Below are 23,002 nucleotides of genomic sequence, written 5' to 3'. Positions count from 1 at the left end.
ATCCACAACTGCTGTGGACATACTTACCTGATGTAGCATTGCCTACCGCCCGGATAGCGACGAGCGTTAACGCGCCACTTCCTGGATTTGGGGAGGTGCACTGGCCCCAAATCGAATCCTCTTAGTGGGTTAACTCTGAGGGCCAGTGTGCCGGCCAGCCTGCATGTGGCTTTCAGTTGGTTTGCCACATCAGGCTAGGTGATTACTGGGCTGAATCCCACATCCCACCTCAGTTATACGATTCGTAAACATTTGGTAAACGTTTGCACACTTTCACACGGGATAACACTATAAGCAGACTGGTGGGGTACACAAATTCTGTACTGGGAAGGAACGGGTGGTCAGCGGAAGGGTATCTGGTCACCCTTTATCACTAACATTGCCAAATCCAGTTATTAACATGGCGACTCCGTCAAAATACAGGGTAAGACCAGGAAACAGAAGAAGAAGGAAAAGAGTTGATTTCGTTTCGTCTAGGGCTTCATTTGGCGTCTAAGGTGATATTGAGCTTTGAGTCAGGAACAAAACTTTATGGAATGAACCTTTCACTCTGCTGCAGAGTGTGCATTGTTTTGAAACATCCTAGTAGATTGAAACTGTGCACAGGTCTGGGACTCAAACCCAGAAGCTTGCCTTCCACGGGGGGTGTTCTTACTGACACGACTCATACCCACTATACGTAGGTTAACACACAGCTCCTTATCCTCAGATATTCAGTTCATCCTTCTCACATTTGTATGCACTGAAAATAACATTGAATGCGTGCTAATAGATCCTTTTATACTATTTTGTTGTATATGATCATACGAGATATGAAGTAAGGCATTGACATTTTTCACACCAATAATGCAGTGACGGGACATGTATACATAGTGAATCTTACACAGAAAAAGAAAAAACATAACATTTACAGATTTCATGGATGCATGTAACAAGGAGAATTGCATCGTAATTCAGAGTAACACGAGCAGTGCATTATCGTATGAATCGTAATCATTTATCTTCTGTTTGGAGTAACAATTTATACAGCAGAATAACAGACACACTTACCTTACTACGTTCTATTCATTCCACAGTGAATACTTGATAAAACTTATCACACGGGAAAAAATACACACTGATTCTCTTATTCGCTTTTGTTAAGTTGTGCGCCACTATTAAGGGGTTTGCCATCTATTTATTTTAATGTTCTATAATTATAAATGTAACATTTTATGCATTTAGTTTAACAGTTAATTTCCTTGATGATTGTAAATTCTTTGCTGTTTATGTTTGTGCCATTTTGCTCATCATTTTTGTCAATAATGCTAGATGATAGGCTAATAACCTAAAACATGGGATAGAAAAAAAGGATAATTCGAGGGTGTGCTGATATGTAATGTCTCCGAAATTATTACGTGAAAACTTTTTAGCTTTTTAAATAAATTAAATGTTATTAACATTTAACATCTTTATTCCCCATGTCTACATATTTTCAGCCCACTGCCGTTAGCAGATTCCGAATTGTAGCTATGTAGTTGAGTGAGAGAAAGCGTTTTATAATCGAATTTAGAATAGGAAAATTTCGTCCACACATGGAGCAGCCACTCCTTTCAGCATGACAATCCCAGACCCATCCGATTTTCATCTGTTTCCGAAAGTTAAAGAACGCCTTCGAGGACTTCGCTTTGATAGTGATGTAGCGGAGCAGGCAGAAATGAGATTGTGTCTCCACCAACAAATTCATACATACCACGTTGACGATATCAACAAATATGTCTCTCGCTGGGAGAAATGTGTGCGTCGCCAGGGTGATTATGTTGCGAAATAAATATGTAGACGTCAAGACTAAAGATGCAGAATGTTAAGTTCGTTCTGTTTAAAAAGCTTTAAGACTTTTCGCATACAAAATACGGAGGTATTACTTTTCAGCACGCGTAACTGGGACGCTATTCAGTATGCACTTCGATTTGAAGCCGCTAGTGAGGAACGGTGTGCCTTCTGGAAATCTATAACTACTGAATCAGTCTGAGATCTCCCGTCGATAGCACTCCGTAACTTCGCAAAAAGAAAGAGCCTGTTAACGTTTCAAAATAACGACATTTCCTGAATACGTGTCGACGACTTGTGAATAGATTGTCTTTTTAGAGGTAACTGATAATGTTCAACGCAGTTCATGTTCCAAAATCCCACTAAAAATCGACTTAGTGATATCGGCCTGTATTTTAGTGGATTACTCCTACTTCCTTTCTAGAATATTGGCGTGACCTGTGAAACTTTCCAGTCTTTGAGTACAACATTTCGTTGGGCGAGGAAATAATTGGTATACAGTGTAGACCGGAAGACTTGCCTTTATTAAATGATTTGCGTCTGATTTATTTCTACTCATTTTCTCATGTTAAGATATGAGATTCATAACCGTATCTCCCTCCCTTTGGTGATCGTTGGGTGAGGGAGCCGGAGGGTGGGGGGGGGGGGGGGGGTGGCGAGTGGCGAGGGGGATGGAGAGATTGCACATGCGTTGCTCTGCAATTACCAAGGTATACAAAATTTTAGCATACTTCCTGAAAGTAAATTAGATACATCGGATGCCAATTATAGTTTTATAGGTGCAAAATAAACTGGGGAAACTACCAACTGAAGACTCAATCAACAATCAAACTGCAAACAAAAAATATAATACACAGAAACCTTTAACCTGCGGCAGAGTCGTCTGCAGTACCTACGCTCTTCAGAACGTACGCACATCTGTCGAGAGGTGGAAACACGTAATGCACGCAGGAACAATTTGGTGGTCCAGGTGTTTTGATTTGGAGAGACAGAATGTTGCATGGATACACTGACCTCCAAATGTTTTAATATGGTCCACTCCTTGGTCAACGTTATTGTGACACTGTACTCCTTCCCCATGTGCGTCTTTTCAGAGGCGCATTCGGCCCCGACGTCATTTTTATGGATGACAAAAGGCGGCCGCATGGAACTGCACAGGCGGGGCAGCTCTTGGAACGAGAGTATAGTCGTCGAAGGGCCATGCCTGCCTGTTCCTCCGACTTAAATCCCGTCGAGCTCGTGTGGATGCGCTGGGGAGTCGTACTGCACTCCGTCCACATGTACAAATGATCGTCCACCAGTGGCCAAACACACTGGTGGACGAATGGAACGCCGTTACCACACCAACTCCTTACCAACCTTGGGGCTAGCAGGCGAGCAGGTTGCAGTGCATGTATTTTTGACCGTGGTGATCTCACTTCCTATTACGAAATATCTCCTGCCCTCTATAATGTCCAAGAGACCATCATAAATCGCGATGACTTCAGTGTAATTATTGCTTTTGAATGAAAGTATCATTTCTGTTCGTCTCACAGCGTATTTCTTTCACTTACCTTCTGTACTGTGCTCTACTATACTGTAACAGAATTTTTCCATGTATGGTCCGAATTTCATCGTCCTATGTTACTTGGCAGTGACACACCATGCGAAAATTACTGTCATCCTTTAAATTTTGCACACCAAGAGCAAGACAGAAAAACGAATAGCCAGGGGTGTTCCACCTCGGGGCATGGCCTTCATGATACACAAGAACATAATCCATTCAATCAGAGAAGTCACCGCCATAAACAGCAGGCTAATAACGATGTGAATACAGTGCGCAAACAAGAAATATACCATGATCAATGTACACGCCCAACGAATGGGGATAGCAAAAAATATCCCAAATCAACAGAGAAATTCTGGACAACGTTAGAGACAGTGATGGCCAAGATCCCCAAAGATGACATAAGAATTTTGCTTTGTGATTTTAAAACACAAATCGGCAGAGAAAAAAGTCACCAGGGAGCTGTGGGAAAGTTTTCCGTGCACAAATATACAACAGAACAATCTGAAGTTTATGTCAACGTCCCTCACCAAATCCCCACTAAAAAAGAAAACATGGAGGTCACCTAAACAGCGAATGGGAGAATTCCAAATAGATCATGCAGCGATTTCCTGCTCAAAAGAGGCCATCGCACACATCCGTGTCCGAGGCAGGATTCGAACCTGCGACCGTAGCGGTCGCGCCGTTCCAGACTGTAGCGCCTAGAACCGCTCGGCCACCCCGGCCGGCGACTTTTCAGTCACTGTGATTTATAATAGATAGGGGCCTACATGATTTCTTGCTCACCACCAACCACACATCCGTGTCCGAGGCAGGATTCGAACCTGCGACCGTAGCGGTCGCGCGGTTCCAGACTGTAGCGCCTAGAACCGCTCGGCCACCCCGGCCGGCGACTTTTCAGTCACTGTGATTTATAATAGATAGGGGCCTACATGATTTCTTGCTCACCGCCAACCACCACACATTTGACATTTAATTTTGTACCTGACAGTGGTGTAACAACTGAAAATCGGTTTGCAAACAATAAATATTGTAGAATTTACACCAGTGCGGTGTGTTTCTTCATTCATAATACAGGGTCTATTTAAATGTGTGTGTGTGTGTGTGGAGTTTAAGTGTGCTCAGTGCCAAGATTATCAACACCCACCGACATAAATGAAGTAGTGGATAACTTTGGAAGCTCCATAAAGTTGTTCGCATATGACATGATTCTCCATACGAAGGTAGCAATGTCAGCAGTCCAGTGAATTGCAGGAAGACCTGCAGGGGTCGATGACTGGCGCAGCGACAGGCAGTTGAATCTGAACGTTACGTAGCGTGCATAAATAGGTGTAGAAAACCACCAGTGTATGATTACTCTGTTGGCGATAAATCACTGGAACAGTATAAAACGTAAGATGCCTAGGAGTAAATGTACAGAGCAACACGAAGTTGAATAACCTCATAAAACTAATTGTAGGAAAATCAGATGCCAGACTGAGAGTCACTGGAAAAGTATTAAGGAAATGTAAGTCACCCACGAAAGACGTAGCTAACAAAAGCACTTCTACGACTGATTCCTGTTAGTACATATTTTCCGGGACCCTTACCAGTCTGGATTAATAGAAGAAATAGACAAGATTCAACGAAGATCGACACGTCTCGTCAAGGAATCATTTAGTCGGAGCGTGATCGTTACGGAGATGTTCAAGAAACTCCACTGGCAGACGCTACAAGAGTGGTGTTGTACAACAAAGAGAGGTTCGCTATTGAAATTTCGAGAGAATACGTTCCGGCACGAGTCAGGCCACGTACCACTTCCTCCAGTTAACATGTTGCGTAATGACCGAAACGAGAAAATTCGAGAAATTAAAGCTTATGCATATGTTTACCGATACTCATTCATCCCCTGCACCATTCATAAATGAATAGGGAAGCGAGAAGATAGTGCTACCAGTAATACCGTTTCGCCACAATAAATTGACGATTGCGCTAGTGCTGCCAGAAGCATAGAAGATCGGCACCATTTGAAGCATATTCATTTTTCTCCGCACGCTGCCAACGTCAAGCTGCCCCTAGGCACGAATTATTACGAAAGGCTGTTTACTACTAAGTAAGTTCTGGCTCTGAGCACTATGGGACTTAACATCTATGGTCATCAGTCCCCTAGAACTTAGAACTACTTAAACCTAACTAACCTAAGGACATCACACAACACCCAGCCATCACGAGGCAGAGAAAATCCTTGACCCCGCCAGGAATCGAAACCGGGAACCCGGGCGTGAGAAGCGAGAACGCTACCGCACGACCACGAGATGCGGGCAGTGTTCTGTAAGCGTTTGCTAAGGTGTTTAGATTAGAACAAAATGTTACGCAAGTTTACTTGTTCATGTCACTTGGGTAAGTTTATGTCAGAAACTTTCTGCAAGTACTTGCTGTAGAAGTGCAGTTATTCTTAAAAAACCAAAGCAGTGTTCACTGTTGTTTCATTATTATTAATGAATAAAAATCGTGACGAAATACAAAATAAAAAATGTTAGAAGATGTTACCAAGAAATACTATTCAATTTTCACTCAGATTAAAAACTTTGAGTGCCGGTATGTCATATGGAAATTTCGAACATCTCTTGTCTACTGTACAATCTAATATTCGCTAACAGGAAACAAAAGTTCGGCGTGGTATCTCACCAAGAGACTGCCTTTTAATTACGGTCCGACTTTTGAAATCTGTACTTACTACTTTTATCACAAATGAAATGCGTTTATGTTTACAGTAACATTTAAAAAAGTCAGCTAAAATTTAAAGACGTCTATACTGTCATTCTGCTTTCCCTTCTGGTGAAACAAATTGTTTGATAAACTCATTTCCCACTTTCTTGACTGGTGGTGCCAATTACAGGGTGTTACAAAAAGGTACGGCCAAACTTTCAGGAAACTTTCCTCACACACAAAGAAAGAAAATATGTTATGTGGACATGTGTCCAGAAACGCTTATTTTCCATGTTAGAGCTCATTTTATTACTTCTCTTCAAATCACATTAATCATGGAATGGAAACACCCAGCAACAGAGCGTACCAGCGTGACTTCAAACACTTTGTTACAGGAAATGTTCGAACTGTCCTCCGCTAGCGAGGATACATGCATCCACCCTCCGTCGCATGGAATCCCTGATGCGCAGATGCAGCCCTGGAGAATGGCGCATTGTATCACAGCCGTCCACAATACGAGCACGAAGAGTCTCTACATTTGGTACCGGGGTTGCGTAGACCAGAGCTTTCAAATGCCCCCATAAATGAAAGTCAAGAGGGTTGAGGTCAGGAGAGCGTGGAGGCCACGGAATCGGTCCGCCGCTACCAACCCATCTGTAACCGAATCTGTTGTTGAGAAGCGTATGAACACTTCGACTGAAATGTGCAGGAGCTCCATCGTGCATAAACCACACGTTGTGTCGTACTTGTAAAGGCAGATGTTCTAGCAGCACAGGTAGAGTATCCCGTATGAAATCATGATAACGTGCTCCATTGAGCGTAGGTGGAAGAACATGGGGCCCAATCAAGACATCACCAACAATGCCTGCCCAAACGTTCACAGAAAATATGTGTTGATAACGATTGCACAATTGCGTGCGGATTCTCGTCAGCCCACACATGTTGATTGTGAAAATTTACAATTTGATCACCTTGGAATGAAGCCTCATCCGTAAAGAGAACATTTGCACTGAAATCAGGATTGATACATTGTTGGATGAACCATTCGCAGAAGTGTACCTGTGGAGGCCAATCAGCTGCTGATAGTGCCTGCACACGCTGTACAGGGTACGGAAACAACTGGTTCTCCCGTAGCACTCACCATACAGTGACAAAGTCAACGTTACCTTGTACAGCAGCAACTTCTCTGACGCTGACATTAGGGTTATCGTCAACTGCACGAAGAATTGCCTCGTCCATTGCAGGTGTCCTCGTCGTTCTAGGTCTTCCTCAGTCGCGAGTCACAGGCTGGAATGTTCCGTGCTCCCTAAGACACCGATCAATTGCTTCGAACGTCTTCCTGTCGGGACACCTTCGTTCTGGAAATCTGTCTCGATACAAACGTACCGCACCACGGCCATTGCCCTGTGCTAATCCATACATCAAATGGGCATCTGCCAACTCCGCATTTGTAAACATTGCACTGACTGCAAAACCACGTTCGTGATGAACACTCACCTGTTGATGCTAATTACTGATGTGCTTGATGCTAGTACTGTAGAGCATTAAGTCGCATGTCAACACAAGCACCGATGTCAACATTACCTTCCTTCAATTGGGCCAGCCGGCCGCGGTGGCCGTGCGGTTCTGGCGCTGCAGTCCGAAACCGCGAGGCTGCTACGGTCGCAGGTTCGAATCCTGCCTCGGACATGAGTGTGTGTGGTGTCCTTAGGTTAGTTAGGTTTAAGTAGTTCTAAGTTCTAGGGGACTTATGACCTAAGATGTTGAGTCCCATAGTGCTCAGAGCCATTTGAACCATTTTTCAGTTGGGCCAACTGGCGGTGAATCGAGGAAGTACAGTACATACTGACGAAACTAAAATGAGCTCTAACATGGAAATTAAGCGTTTCCGGACACATGTCCACATAACATCTTTTCTTTATTTCTGTGTGAGGAATGTTTCCTGCAAGTTTGGCCGTACCTTCTTGTAACACCCTGTATAAATCTTTAGGGGTTCCACTGGTACGTTTCTTTCTGCCCATCTGTCTTTGTGCCGTTCTCATTTTCGACACTGACTTTTTCGCATCGCTACTGAACACAGGCCACTTCTGTAAGCTTGAGAAAAACTTCCACAAAATGACAAATTCGGCAAGTACTTGCTGCAAATTGAAAGAAACTACAACCAGTTTTCAGCCTGCACAGGGGTGTGTGCTGGTTTGAAACTTCCTGACAAGTTGTAACTGTGTGCCAGACCGAGACTCGAACCTGGGAACCCGGTCGGACACACAGTTTTTGTTTATCAGGAAGTTTCATGCAAGAAGCTGTTTTCACTAACTAGCTAATTTCTTGAAGATGACGAAAGTACCGGACGTCGGCTGAAGGTGTTTGCAAATATGGTGTGGTTTCTAGGGGAAGATGGGGAAATTAAACGCATGTGGGTAATCCCACGCAGGCTGATTAATGCAATTTGCTACACCCTGCCGGCAGGAGTAACAACTACTGCGCAGCTCACGCCAGCCATTTTCCAGTGGCATTGTTGGAGCAGTGAAGTATTGTTTATTTTCGGCGTGTCTCATGTAATTTTGGTCAGCTGTGTTTTTCATGGTAAGTGCTACTGTAAGTTGCTTTAATGTAATTCTTTCGTTTCAACTATTAACCCTAGATGAAACCTTAAATATAATTGTAGATTTGTCCCGCTATTTGAATTAGGTGCTGAGTTATGCTTACATTAGTCATCGAACTTATGGTGGGGTAATGCCACGCAGGTGTTGAAGTGCGTGGGATTCCCCCTCGCAGGTTATATTTTCAATACTAACGAGGTTTTATCTTTTAAATTTCAGATGGGTAGATATTATAAAAGAAAAACCCAGGAAGCAAAATGGACACAAGAAGAACTTTGTAAGGCTCTAGATGCCATCAAATCTGGAAGAAAAATAAGAGAAATATCAAGAGCTTTCGGAATTCATGAAGCTACTCTGAAAACGAGAATGAAGGCTAAAAATACTGAGGGTGCAAAACTTGGAAGAAACTCATTTTCGACAGAACAGGAAAATGAGACTGGGGATCATGTTATTACAATGGCCAAGCTGTTCTATGGCATTACATGCATCCAGTTGCGGAAGATTGCATTTGAGTATGCAGAGGCTCCTCCCCTCATGAACCATGGACCTTGCCGTTCGTGGGGAGGCTTGCGTGCCTCAGCGATACAGATAGCCGTACCGTAGGTGCAACCGCAACAGAGGGGTATCTGTTGAGAGGCCAGACAAACGTGTGGTTCCTGAAGAGGGGCAGCAGCCTTTTCAATAGTTGCAAGGGCAACAGTCTGGATGATTGACTGACCTGCCCTTGTAACAATAACCAAAACGGCCTTGCTGTGCTGGTACTGCGAACGGCTGAAAGCAAGGGGAAACTATGGCCGTAATTTTTCCCGAGGGCATGCAGCTTTACTGTATGATTAAATGATGATGGCGTCCTCTTGGGTAAAATATTCCGGAGGTAAAATAGTCCCCCATTCGGATCTCCGGGCGGGGACTACTCAAGAGGATGTCGTTATCAGGAGAAAGAAAACAGGCGTTCTACGGATTGGAGCGTGGAATGTCAGATCACTCAATCGGGCAGGTAGATTAGAAAATTTAAAAAGGGAAATGGATAGGTTAACGTTAGATATAGTGGGAATTAGTGAAGTTCGGTGGCAGGAGGAACAAGATCTCTGGTCAGGTGACTACAGGGTTATAAACACAAAATCAAATAGGGGTAATGCAGGAGTAGGTTTAATAATGAATAGGAAAATAGGAATGCGGGTAAGCTACTACGATCAGCACAGTGAACGCATTATTGTGGCCAAGACAGATACGTACGAAGCCGACACCTACAACAGTAGTACAAGTTTATATGTCAACTAGCTCTGCAGATGACGAAGAAATTGAAGAAATGTATGATCAAATAAAAGAAATTATTCAGATAGTGAAGGGTGACGAAAATTTAATAGTCATGGGTGACTGGAAATCGGTAGTAGGAAAAGAGAGAGAAGGAAACGTAGTAGGTGAATATGGATTGCGGGGTGGAAATGAAAGAGGAAGCCGCCTGGTAGAATTTTGCACATAGCACAACTTAATCATAGCTAACACTTAGTTTAAGAATCATGAAAGAAGGTTGTATACATGGAAGACCCCTGGAGATACTAAAAGGTATCAGATAGATTATATAATGGTAAGACAGAGATTTAGGAACCAGGTTTTAAATTGTAAGACATTTCCAGGGGTAGATGTGGACTCTGACCACAATCTATTGGTTATGACCTGTAGATTAAAACTGAAGAAACTGCAAAAAGGTGGGAATTTAAGGAGATGGGACCTGAATAAACTGAAAGAACAAGAGGTTGTACAGAGTTCTACATCTACTACATCTACATCCATACTCCGCAAGCCACCTGACGGTGTGTGGCGGAGGGTACTTTGAGTACCTCTATCGGTTCTCCCTTCTATTTCACTCTCGTTTCAGGGACAGCATAAGGGAACAATTGACAGTAATGGGGGAGAGAAATACAGTAGAAGAAGAATGGGTAGCTTTGAGGGATGAAGTAGTGAATGCAGCGGAGGATCAAGTAGGTAAAAAGACGAGGGCTAGTAGAAATCCTTGGGTAACAGAAGAAATACTGAATTTAATTGATGAAAGGAGAAAATATAAAAATGCAGTAAATGAAGCAGGAAAAAAGGAATACAAACGTCTCAAAAATGAGATCGACAGGAAGTACAAAATGGCTAAGCAGGGATGGCTAGAGGACAAATGTAAGGATGTAGAGGCTTATCTCACTAGGGGTAAGATAGATACTGCCTACAGGAAAATTAAAGAGACCTTTGGAGAGAAGAGAGCTACTTGTATGAATATCAAGAGCTCAGATGGGAACCCAGTTCTAAGCAAAGAAGGGAAAGCAGAAAGGTGGAAGAAGTATATAGATGGTCTATACAAGGGCGATGTACTTGAGGACAATATTGTGGAAATGGAAGAGGATGTGGATGAGGATGAGATGGGAGATGCGATACTGCGTGAAGAGTCTGACAGAGCATTGGAAGACCTGTGTCGAAACAAGGCCCCCGGAGTAGACAACATTCCATTGGAACTACTGACGGCCTTGGGAGAGCCAGTCCTGACAAAACTCTACCATCTAGTGAGCAAGATGTATGAAACAGGCGAAATACCCTCAGACTTCAAGAAGAACATAATAATTCCAATCCCAAAGAATGTAGGTGTTGACAGATGTGAAAATTACCGAACTATCAGTTTAATAAGTCACAGCTGCAAAATACTAACGCGAATTATTTACAGACGAATGGAAAAACTAGTAGAAGCCTACCTCGGGGAAGATCAGTTTGGATTCCGTAGAAATAATGGAACACGTGAGGCAATACTGACCTTACGACTTATCGTAGAAGAAAGATTAAGGAAAGGCAAGCTTTTGGCAATGTTGACTGGAATACTCTCTTTCAAATTGTAAAGGTGGCAGGGGTAAAATACAGGGAGCGAAAGGCTATTTACAATTTGTACAGAAACCAGATGGCAGTTATAAGAGTCGAGGGACATGAAAGGGAAGCAGTTGTTGGGAAGGGAGTAAGACAGGGTTGTAGCCTCTCCCGATGTTATTCAATCTGTATATTGAGCAAGCAGTAAAGGAAACAAAAGAAAAATTTGGAGTAGGTATTAAAATCCAGAATACAGAATACAGGCATTTAATGAAGAAGAGGTTATTGCATATTTTAAAAATTTAGAAAAGTCTTTGAAAAGTATAAATTTAAAGAGGGGCGAGTGTTCAACGTCTATGAAACGGGCATAAATACTGTACAAAAGCCCGAGAGAATTTTGGCTCCTAAAGATGTTAAACAAATAGGTGGGGCCACGTATTGGGAAAGGGGAAAAAACGTGACTGTGATATGTTGTTTCAGTGCTGCTGGTTCCTCCATCCCCCCTATGTTTATCTTCCCCAGGAAGAGGATGTCAAATCTCTTAAGTAAAGGTGGACCAGTTGGAGAAATATACGGTTGTTCCGTCAATGGCTGGTCCAATGAGTCACTATTTTTCGAATGGATCCAACATTTTCAGAATAATGTAAAATCAACTATTGATGACCCTGTGCTGCTGATTTTAGATAATCACAGCAGCCACATTTCACATGATATTTTTGAATTTTGTGAAAAACATGGTAACCATACCTCCACACACTTCTCACAAGCTTCAACCACTAGATGTTACATTCTCTTCTTCTTATAAATCAGCCTTCAATCGTGAATGTGAAATGTATATGAAGTCACAGGTGTATCAAAATATTACACCACATGAGTTAGCAGAACTTTTTAATAAGGCATATATTAAGGTCGCTACCATGGACAAAGGGCAGTCAGGGTTTAAGGCATGTGGGATTTGCCCTTTCAATCCAAACAAATTTCAGCATGACGACTTAAACCAATGTGAGATCTTAAGAGATGTTGTCCTTGAAGATGAAGAGGTTCCGAATGTAACAAATGGAAATGAAGTGGTTGCACCTACAAACGAGCCACATATCCCCAAAAGGAGTCAAGAACAGATTCCTGGATCTTCAGCAGAAGATGTTCCACTTCTAGTAGGCCTAGAAGAGGTCACAACAATATCAACTAAAAGTGCATGTATCAAGCACGTTAGTGTATTTGACATATCTCGTGTTGCGAAACAAACACAAGTTCTTCCTAAGACGAAACAAGCCAAGGGAAAGCCTAAGGGAAAGTCTGTGATCCTTACAGCAACTCCAGAGAAGAATAAACTGCTAATGGAGTTATCAATAAAGAAACAAAAAGAAGCCATGAAAAAGAAAGCAGATAAGTGCAGAAATCTGAAACTTAAAAAAGCCTCGAAGAAGAAAAGAAACACCACCAAGAAAGTGAAAGTAGCAGCGAGGATGACCTAAATATGGACTTGCAGAACATTTCCGATGACGATGAAATGGATGATATTGATCCATTGGCGATTTCAGAAGATATCTGTTTAGTTTGTGGAGAGTTTGGGAAAGATGGAGAACTATGGTACCGATGTATTTCTTGTAGCAGCTAAAGTCATGAAGAATGTAGTGGCTGGAACACTCCAAAAGGTTACAAGTGCGATCTTTGCTGTAGGAAAAAATGAACTCTTTTCACATCAATAAAAATGTAAAAAACGAAAATTATAAGAGATGTTTGTAGAATAACATTATTTCGTTCTTAAATATACTGTTTACTATTTGTAGTAACTAATAAGCAAATAAAAATATAAAGTATTGCACATTTTTACGGTTTGTTTGTTTTACGTGTTATTCCCCAGTACTTTGCGTGTCATTACCCTCAGGGGTGGGGAATGCCACGCATTTGCACTTTATTTTATTTTAATGTTCAAAATTAAGGTACTGTTTCTAACTATTTACAGACGATTGGAATATGTAGAGAAATGTCTATTGTATAATATGTACTTATTTTCGTAGGTTTTAATGACGTAACTTATGGTTCACATCGATTTTTCCTTAGGTGCGTGTATTTCCCCCACTCTCCAACAGAGAGACTCGAACCTGGGAACCCGGTCGGACACACAATTTTAGTTTGTCAGGAAGTTTCATGCAAGAAACTGTTTTCACTAACTAGCAAAACAAACCAGCCGTAGATAAAATCGCTGAGAGCAGAGCCTACAAAATGACCGTTTACCGCCCCACAACTGCGATATAAATCTGACAGAGCTGGCATGAGTCAAAATAAAACACAATTTCAGGGAGAACAGTTTCACTGTTAGCATGTCGAAGGAAAGGTAGAAGAATTTTGTTAATGCTGTTTTCCTTCCAGTTACTGGTCAGGACTGGCAACATTACTGCAGGAAAGTGCAGTAGCTAGGGCAAAAGTGTTGGACATGAGATGGAATAATGGAAATAGTCATCGATTAAGCTATCATCAGTGCCACGCCCTCAAGCTACGATGATGATGATCTTCAATCAAACAGAAATGACTGTGATCTTTAGTGAACATCATTTTGACAATATTTTCAGACGCAGTTAATTACACTTCGTAAATATTACTGATGTGCTGTGTTTAATAAATGAAATGTGCAAACAGATTCCAAAAATAAATTTTTGACTTTCGATTCATCGTGTAGTAAGTTGTACATTCGTCTACTTTCATTTTTCATTATTTCCGATAGATAAATAATACCTAAGTTGTACGTAAAAATTTCGAGCATGAATATGTGCACAAATTGGGTGATTTCCGATATGACGGAAGTGTCACTTCAGCGCCCAGTCTTTCCGCGAGTGCCGCCTCCGATTTCCTGTTAAGTACAAATGCGGGTAGCAGTGCCAGACAACACTGCCGAAAGCAGCCGACGCTGCCTTTCTCTCACCGCTCATCGGCGCTGCAGCCGTAGTGAATCGTCAGCTTATCGTGGACAAACAGTATAAATGTAGATTTAGATGTTTGTATTGTGTTTGTATTTAAGCTAACAATCAAATTTCCACAAATGTGGAATGTACCGGGTGATCAAAAAGTCAGTATACATTTGAAAACTGAGTAAATCACGGAATAATGTAGATGGAGAGGTACAAATTGACACACGGGCTTGGAATGACATGGGGTTTTGAAACTTCCTGGCAGATTAAAACTGTGTGCCAGACCGAGACTCGAACTCGGGACCTTTGCCTTTCTCGGGCAAGTGCACTACCAACTGAGCTACGCAAGCACGACTCACGACCCGTCCTCACAGCTCTATTTCTGCCAGTACCTCGTCTCCTACGAGTCCTACCTACCAAACTTTACAGATGCTCTCCTGCGAACCTTGCAGAACTAGCACTCCTGAGTGAGTCGTGCTTGGGTAGCTCAGTTGGTAGAGCACTTGCCCGCGGAAGGCAAAGGTCCCGAGTTCGAGTCTCGGTCTGGCACACAGTTTTAATCTGCCAGGAAGTTTCATATCAGCGCTCACTCTGCTGCAGAGTGAAAATCTCATTCTGGACATGGGGTTTTATTAGAAGCAAAAAAATACAAAAGTTAAAAACATGGCGCTTCATCTGATCAGAATAGCAATAACTAGTATAACAAAGTAAAGAAATGCTCAATATGTTCCTCAACAATAGCTGTAGTCTAGGAATAATGTTGTGAACAGCACTGTAAAGCATGTCCGAAATTATAATGAGGCATTGGCGTCGGATGTTGTCTGTCAGGATCCCTAGAGATGTGGGTCGATCACGATACACTTGCGACTTCAGGTAACCCCAAAGCCAATAATCGCGCCGACTGAGTTCTGGGGATCTGGGAGGCCAAGCATGACGAAAGTGGCGGCTGAGCTCACGATCACCAGCAAATGACGCGCGCAACAGATCTTTCACGCGTCTAGCAACACTTTTTTTTTTCTAATAGAACCCCATGTCACTCCAAGCATGTGTGTCAATTTTTACCTCTCTATCTACATTATTAAGTTTTCAAATTTATACTGACCTTTTGATCACCTGACATTTTATCACCATGTTCTAGAAGAAGCAGAGTCCCTGTCACAATGTACAATGCATAGTCAATTACACAGCTGTTTACATTTGACAGTAATGTCACTTGGACTTTTCTGTAGTGACGTTTTGCCTATGTTTATTCTTATTGCAGGAGATGGTTATGAGCTGTGCAACTTTACAGTGCTGGTGGGACCTGCCCCAGCACCTGCGCCTGTGCTGGCTGCCATTCCTTGTCAACCACTGCCACTGCAACCACTGGAATGGTTCAATCCACCCACTGCCTTTGTTCATTGCCTGCCACATATGCACAGTTCCTCAGAGTCACAGGTACGGCTTTATTACTGGGCAAACGTCTCTGTTGTGTGACAGCTGACATCTATTTCAAAGGTCTCTCCTAAGAGTTTCACACACATTTTATCTCATGCATTTCGGTGATATTACCAAGTGTGCCTTCATGATGTGTAGATGGAATCAGCTTAAACAAATACTACCCATAATGTCTTTCACATAATGTCCAGTATCGACAGAAAATGTCAGTTTTTTGCTCAACATAAACAAAATGTTTTTTTTAATTAATTTATATTTTACGGTTTAATAGAGCAGTCCCAAATCAGTCAACTGTGATATTCAATGTATTAACAAATTTTCATTTTAAATGACATTTTATTTGTGATGAGAAATAGAACAACATTTCCAATCAACACTGGATGTTGCATGAAAAATGTGATGAGAGAAATTTATTTGGTCTGACACCACCAACACATTGCAAAAATAAAACTGCAGATGTCTTCCAGAACCCCAGAAGAAATTTACCTGATGAGTCTTATGAGACATCTCATGTCTCATAAGAGTTGTCAGGTACATATATGTGAGTAAAGTACAGACATAAGTAAAATTTTAAAAAATAATAAAAAATATGCAAATTTTTGTACAGATAATCCTTGAAACAGAAACATAAGGATGTCAAAATTTTAACAAATCAGAAGCATTACATTTTACACATATAAGCAATAATATAGAGCAACAAAACTCAAAATATACAGATAATCACAGATAATAAAAAAATCTGAAAATTGTTACACATTTAATTGACAATACAAGAACAAAATAACAGTTTTGATCAAAATTAAAAGTATTACTGATCAAAGGTGTAATCAGCAACAGATGCCATCAAAATGTATTTTTTTCCAAAAATTTGTCTCTCAGTAAGATATTGAGTCCAACAGACACTTATGACAGATAAAATCAGAATAGAGATACAAAAAATTATTCTCTGAAAGAACAAATTAATATAATAAACGGAATAAAAATTTCATTTCTTTATTGTCCTTTTTATTAAGTCATTTAAAGATTATAATACTTACTGTAGTATGGGGTAAAATAGGACACCTTTTATCATTGATGGTTTCTCCACTTTAACTCAAGTGTATCTATAAACATTTATGCACAAAATCCTGGTGCCTTTGTAGTCTGTACATTTTGTGAACATTTTCAATTTAGTTTTCCATCTGACAGCCTTTTCAAATGAAAACTCACGTGTTCTATGTTATCCTACAGAAAGGGGTAACATAGGACATTGACATTTTATTTTACAAAAAGCTGTTTTTTTGCAACAGAAAGGTAATGAAAGCTATTGAAAATCGAGTAATTTGGTAGAAAAAAGAATTTTGTTTTATTTCAATATCAAGCATTGGTCATAATTTCAAATTTACATTGATAAGAAACAAAATCAGGCCATAGTTCAAACTGAAACTTTTAGTGTCCTCATGACACACTTAGTGGTGTAACTAATGCCATTATCAATGTCGTTTCCACTTTCATTAAATCATCAGCATCAGGGGAAACATGCGGTTTTTTTTATGCATTTCAATGATTTTCTCAAGAACTTGACTTGAAGCTTTCCCTGATCAGTAGCCTAGTAGTGGAAAGCACTTGTTCATAAAACTTCTTCTCATGTTTCTTCTTACTGTCTTTGTTGTACACAAGTTTTATGACTACACATGCACCTACTGGTACACAAATTGAAGAACATTTTATACTTTCAGATAGAAATTGGGTTTCTTCATTTTCTCCTGCTGTCTCCTCTACAGATGTGTCAAGGAAGCACATGTTTCTATCTGAATCAGAGTCATGAACTGAATACATTTCACATTTATCACTGGATGATGTGCCGGGTCTCTTAACTTTGTTGCTGTTGACATGTTTCTTTGAAGTCCCTGGAACTGTAGGTGTAGTGCAATCTCTCAGTGATATAGTTTTTCATGCAGGAACACCTGTTCTTTTCCATTTACTTTGCGAGAGTTGTGTTTCTTTCTTCTGGTTTGCTGAAGAAAATTTTCTGTTTTGAACCCATTATGGTTCATTTCACTCAAGATTGAGACTGGTGGTTTTGGATCCAGCCAATTTTCTCAGCACTTTTTCCCTGTCTATGGGGACAATGCCTGTACTTCTGAACCCTGATTTCAGATTCTTTTCACAGTTTTCACCAAGCTCATCAAGACATTTCCTTAGCAGTCCAGGAAACTTGTGTTTTGGAATGTTCCCACTGTTCTTTTCTTCCCAGTCATCAATAACAGTTTTCCATTTAATTATCAAAGACCTGAAAAAGGCAACATCAAATGGTTGGCATAATACTGTGTTGTTGAGAGGAAGTAAAACAAATCTGATAGTGTTATTCTGATATCCAGATACACTATGTATCTGACAGTCATCAATCTCACAGACATTGCGCTGACTGAGCAAATTCTGGAACCCAAACAAGAGTAGGTGGTGGAAGTATCAAATGACTAAAAAATGGGAAGGCAACTGGGAGTAATTATATTCCATCAGAGATACTAAACTATGGAGGAGAAGCACTGCATAGGTGTTTATTTCACCTAATACAGGTAATCTTGTAAATTGAGACCATATCCAGCAAATTGGAAAGAATCGTTAATAGTCTCAATACACAAAAAAAGAGTCAGGGAAGACTTCAAAAACTATTGGGGCTCATCATTAGTTAACTCAGCCTTTCAGATTTTATCTTGTTTATTGCTGAACTGCAGATAATACAACCAGAGATTATCAAAATGGCTTTCACAGAAGTAAGTCCACTACTGACTATATATTCATAATCAGAACAATAAACTTTTGTGACTAGATGAAACTACAATCTCAACTGTGGGTTCTTTAATTGCACTGGGCGAAGGCTCATCACATTAGAACACATGAAATAGTGCTTCACTTTATTATATAAATGAATGAAAAATTTACTTAAGTTTGACAGAATCCTTTGCTGTGGGATTACTTGATAAGTTACAATTGTAGTTGACTATTAAAGCATCACCTGATGCACAGATTAAGAAACTGTTCTCATGCAGTACAATGTTCCACCTTTAAATGAACAAGTCCATCAGAAACTTTAACTATCAAATTGGTACTATACTATGATACTGACTCCTTCAGATGAGGTCACAAACTGTGCTAGAACTCTTGCTGGCTCAACACTATATTGATCTCAGTATGAGGGCACTGCTATGGTGAGAAGAGAGGTGTGATCTTCAGGAGCACCATCCATATGTCATTGTGGATTGCTGCAAGCCCTTGATAATGTCTGTAGTATCATTTCATATTCCCAGCTGTGGTGGGGCAATGCTGTCTCTTTACAAATCCATGTGAATGAGAAAGTATGGGACTCTAAACACAAACTACATTACTTGTTCATCATTTTCATGAAAGCTTATGACTCCATTTGTAGGTAGAGCCCTTGGAACATAATTATGGAATTTCGATTTCCATTGAAACTTACAAATCTTTGCAAAATGTACATAGATAGTAATATAAGCAGGGTTTTTGTGAAAGGAATAAAATTGGACTATTTTAAAAATAAATCAAGACTGAGACAGGGAGATACTCTGTCCCCTCTTCTCTTTAATGAAGCCTTGGAGAGAGCTGTGAGTAAACTCAGACAAGTACCCACTGGTATCCTGCCAAGAAATAGTGTTAGCATCTGGAGATGATGTAGGGCTCATCAGAAAAAGTATATCTGTGACTGGACAGTTATTTGTGGTGCTCACATAAGAAGCCTCCAAACTTGGCCTAAAAGAAAATGACCTAGAAACAAAATACATTACAGTTCAAAGATGCAGAGATGATTTAGACAACCAATTGCATCTAATAATTGGAAAACATAAATTCAAATGTGTTGAACAAATTTCTTGGTGCAATGCTAGATAAACAAAATCACAGACAAGTAGTAGTGAAAATAAACTGCAAAATGCTAACAGAGCCCACTACACCATATAAAAACTTGTTGGATTCAAACTACTCACACTAAAATGAAACTATATTCTACAATCATTAAACTTATCCTAACTTATGAACTAGAAGTGTGGAGTTAACTAAAATGGAAGAATACCAGTTGTAAGTTTTTGAAAACAAAGTTTATAGGAAAATTTTTTATCCATACTATGACAAAGTATTGGCAAGCTGGAAGAGAAGACACAACACAAAAATCAACATACTATCACAACAAACAACAATAATGAGCATAATAAACTACAGAATACTTCAGTAAGTGGCCATTTGAGGAGGCTGACAGAGGACGAAGTAGTTGCAATACTACTCAAGAAGAAGTAATTTGGCAAAATACCAAGGGGAGACCCAGAATTACATGACTAAATGAAATTAAAACAATATGCAACAGGATGAGAATAAATAATTGGCAAGAAGTATCTGAGGATGGAGGCAACACCTGAGACTGGCACAGCAAGGAGAATAAGAATAAGAAGAAGACAAGTATTTATTTGTAATACATTCATTTTTAAACATATTGTTCAGCTCATCTCTTAAATCATTCCTTGCTACAGGATATGCAACCTCTACATACGTTATTGCATTGTCACTAACAACTCAAGACTTATCATTTTCATATGCTCTCTTTATATACAAGCGTTACTTTACTTTTACTGTTGACAGTTAGGAAATATTCCTTAACTAGTGGTTGATTTTACTACAGCAGTAGTCTCATCAAATAATGAGACCAGTGTTCATGTCACTTAATAGATATACTATCTATTCTCTCATTATTTTTGCTTTTTAGAATATGTGTTATTTTTGCAATCTCTATTACAATTGTTGGGAACAATAAAATACATTCTGTTGCACTTATTTAAACTTTTTATTTTTGCATTACTGTGATTAATGACTTTATCTGTTACATTGACATAAAGCTCATTAATACCCTTTTTTTTACTACCTGTTTAAAATGGCTGGTTTCATTTCCCTTCTCAGTGTAAGCACTTTACCTGAGACTTTCTCTCTCTCTCTCTCTCTCTCTCTCTCTCTTTCATTTGTAATATTACAAGCATTTGATCAAAGTGGTCTGCTATAAATATACTCAGCAACTGTCCTTTGTGACTATTTCTGGAAAATGTTCATTATTATATTGTCTTTCAGTGTATTTGATATTTTACTCTGCCTTGTAGGGATTCTTACTCCAGACTTTGATCAAAAGTGTTGATGAAACTTCTAAATTCCTTGTGTGGCAGCTGTTTTTTTATGAATTAATATCTCAATCCAGTATCACAGAGAGGATTCTCTGACAGCTGTAATTAATATGATAGCCAATTATTCTAAACTATTTATTTTCAAGCTAGCTGATTAATAAAGATCCTGTAACTTTCTTTCCAAGTAATGTACCTGTATTGTTTCCTACTGTCTCTTTTAATTTTTGTGTACACTTTTATGAAAGAAGGATGTTTCCAAATACACTAAACTGTATTAAACGTCATGGTTTCAGATAGAATTCAAATTCATCTTTCTGGTGATTGGTCTTTTGTCAAATAGCATTAAAAGTCTGACAGATGGCCAACAAACATTTAAAAACAAATTAAAAGAATTTTTGAATGACGGCTCCTTCTACTCAATAAATGATTTTTTAGATACGAAGTAGCTGTCACACGGTTTCAGACTGAAGTGCTTAGAACTAGTTGACCAAACCAGCCAGCCTCACCTTGCAGAGAGGATGTCGAGTCACAGACAGGTACAACAGAAAGACTGCTAGACAAATAAGCTTTTGGCCAAAAGACCTTCTTCTGAAGTAGACAACCTACACACACACACACACACACACACACACACACACACACACACACACACACACACACACACACACACACATATGTTGTCTAATTTGGAACAAGAGCTTTTGGCAAAAAGCTTATTTGCTTAGCAGTCTTTTGTTGTGCCTGTCCGAGACTCAACATCTCCATTATATAATCAGTAGCAATTTATCCTTTTTATAATATAGTCATTACTTAGTATTTAGCAAGGCATTGTTTATTTGCATGATGTTTTATTTTACATGAAATAATATTATCCTTCACAGGCGCCTTCATGATTGAGAACAAATACTTTTTAGGCAGAGTTTCAGCTTCAGTGTTGGAAGCATTTGAAAAAGCATTGAGAAATACATTTGCTGACCTGAGTCCTGCATTTAGTGAACTCCTCTCATACAGAGGTGTCCTGTGGCTATTAAATTTGAGCCACTTCTCTTTTGTTCTTGTGTTACACTGATGTAGAGTAGCATTTATTATTGGCTGCAATATTTTGGCCAACAAAAATGTTTGTTTTGTTCTTAAAAAATTGTTTTTTCTGTGTTTGTTCAGCAAATTCATGATTCTGTTGTTTAGCATCTTTTCTGTTATGTAAGAGGAGAGACACAGAACAGACATTACCATAAAATTGGTTACTGTTTGTTTGTAACTTTGCCTGAGCTATTTGCAGTCTTTCTGGTAATGTACATCTTACAAATTTATTGTTGACTGCTGCAGTTCACTCTGAGATTCACAAATAATTTTCACACCTTCTAATGTAATTAGTACAAGTTTTAGGGAATCACATATAGTTGTTTCAGTTGATCTGCTTTTTCTAGAGCCATTTGGTTTGTTGAAAAATCTTCCTCTTTTGTTCAGGAAGGCCGAATGTCTTTCATACATTACACTTTCTATCATTTTTGAGAAACAAAACAACACTGATAAAGACCTGTAGTTTTTTACATCATAAGGATCATCATTGTTATATGATGGTTTTATAATTGGTAGTTTAAGTTCCCTAGTGAAAATGCCGGTTCTGAAAGAAGCATTAAGTATATTTGCAGGCAGAAAAGCAATATACACGCTGCATTTAATTACTTTATCAGGAATGCCATCAGTGCCATAGGACAGTTTATTTTTTAGTTTCCCAATTTTATTCTCCACTTCTTCTACTATTAAAGAATACAAAAAAATAGCTTTAGAATTTTTAGAGCTGTTATGATAAATCTTTGAATGATTTTAGGTTTTCATAAGGTTTTGTGCTACACTTGTATAATGACAGTTTAGGATACTGGTAATTTGTGAAGGAGCAAAGGAGCACTTGTAGTTTTCTCCTCACTGTTAACAACAGTGTCGTTGTTTGTTACTTTACTTCTGCCTCAGTTTCCACTGATCAATTTCCAAACAGATTTTATTTTTTGTTACCCT

General features: G+C 39.7%; 1 protein-coding gene across 3 annotated transcripts in view; it reads left to right on the top strand.

The window, feature by feature from the left end:
- The window catches only part of LOC126299189 (uncharacterized), a 508,703-nt gene that overhangs the window by 438,985 nt on the left and 46,716 nt on the right, over nucleotides 1-23,002 (top strand). For all 3 annotated transcript variants that reach the window (XM_049990966.1, XM_049990965.1, XM_049990967.1), the window contains exon 5: nucleotides 15,652-15,827. In XM_049990966.1, coding sequence (XP_049846923.1) covers nucleotides 15,652-15,827 — 176 coding nt within the window. The remainder of the gene's footprint in view (nucleotides 1-15,651; nucleotides 15,828-23,002) is intronic.

The sequence above is a fragment of the Schistocerca gregaria genome, chromosome X, assembly GCF_023897955.1.
Source record: "Schistocerca gregaria isolate iqSchGreg1 chromosome X, iqSchGreg1.2, whole genome shotgun sequence".
NCBI classification, from domain to species: Eukaryota; Metazoa; Arthropoda; class Insecta; order Orthoptera; family Acrididae; genus Schistocerca; species Schistocerca gregaria.
Note: the sequence above shows the minus strand (reverse complement) of the source record. Positions and strands in the feature narration are given on the sequence as shown.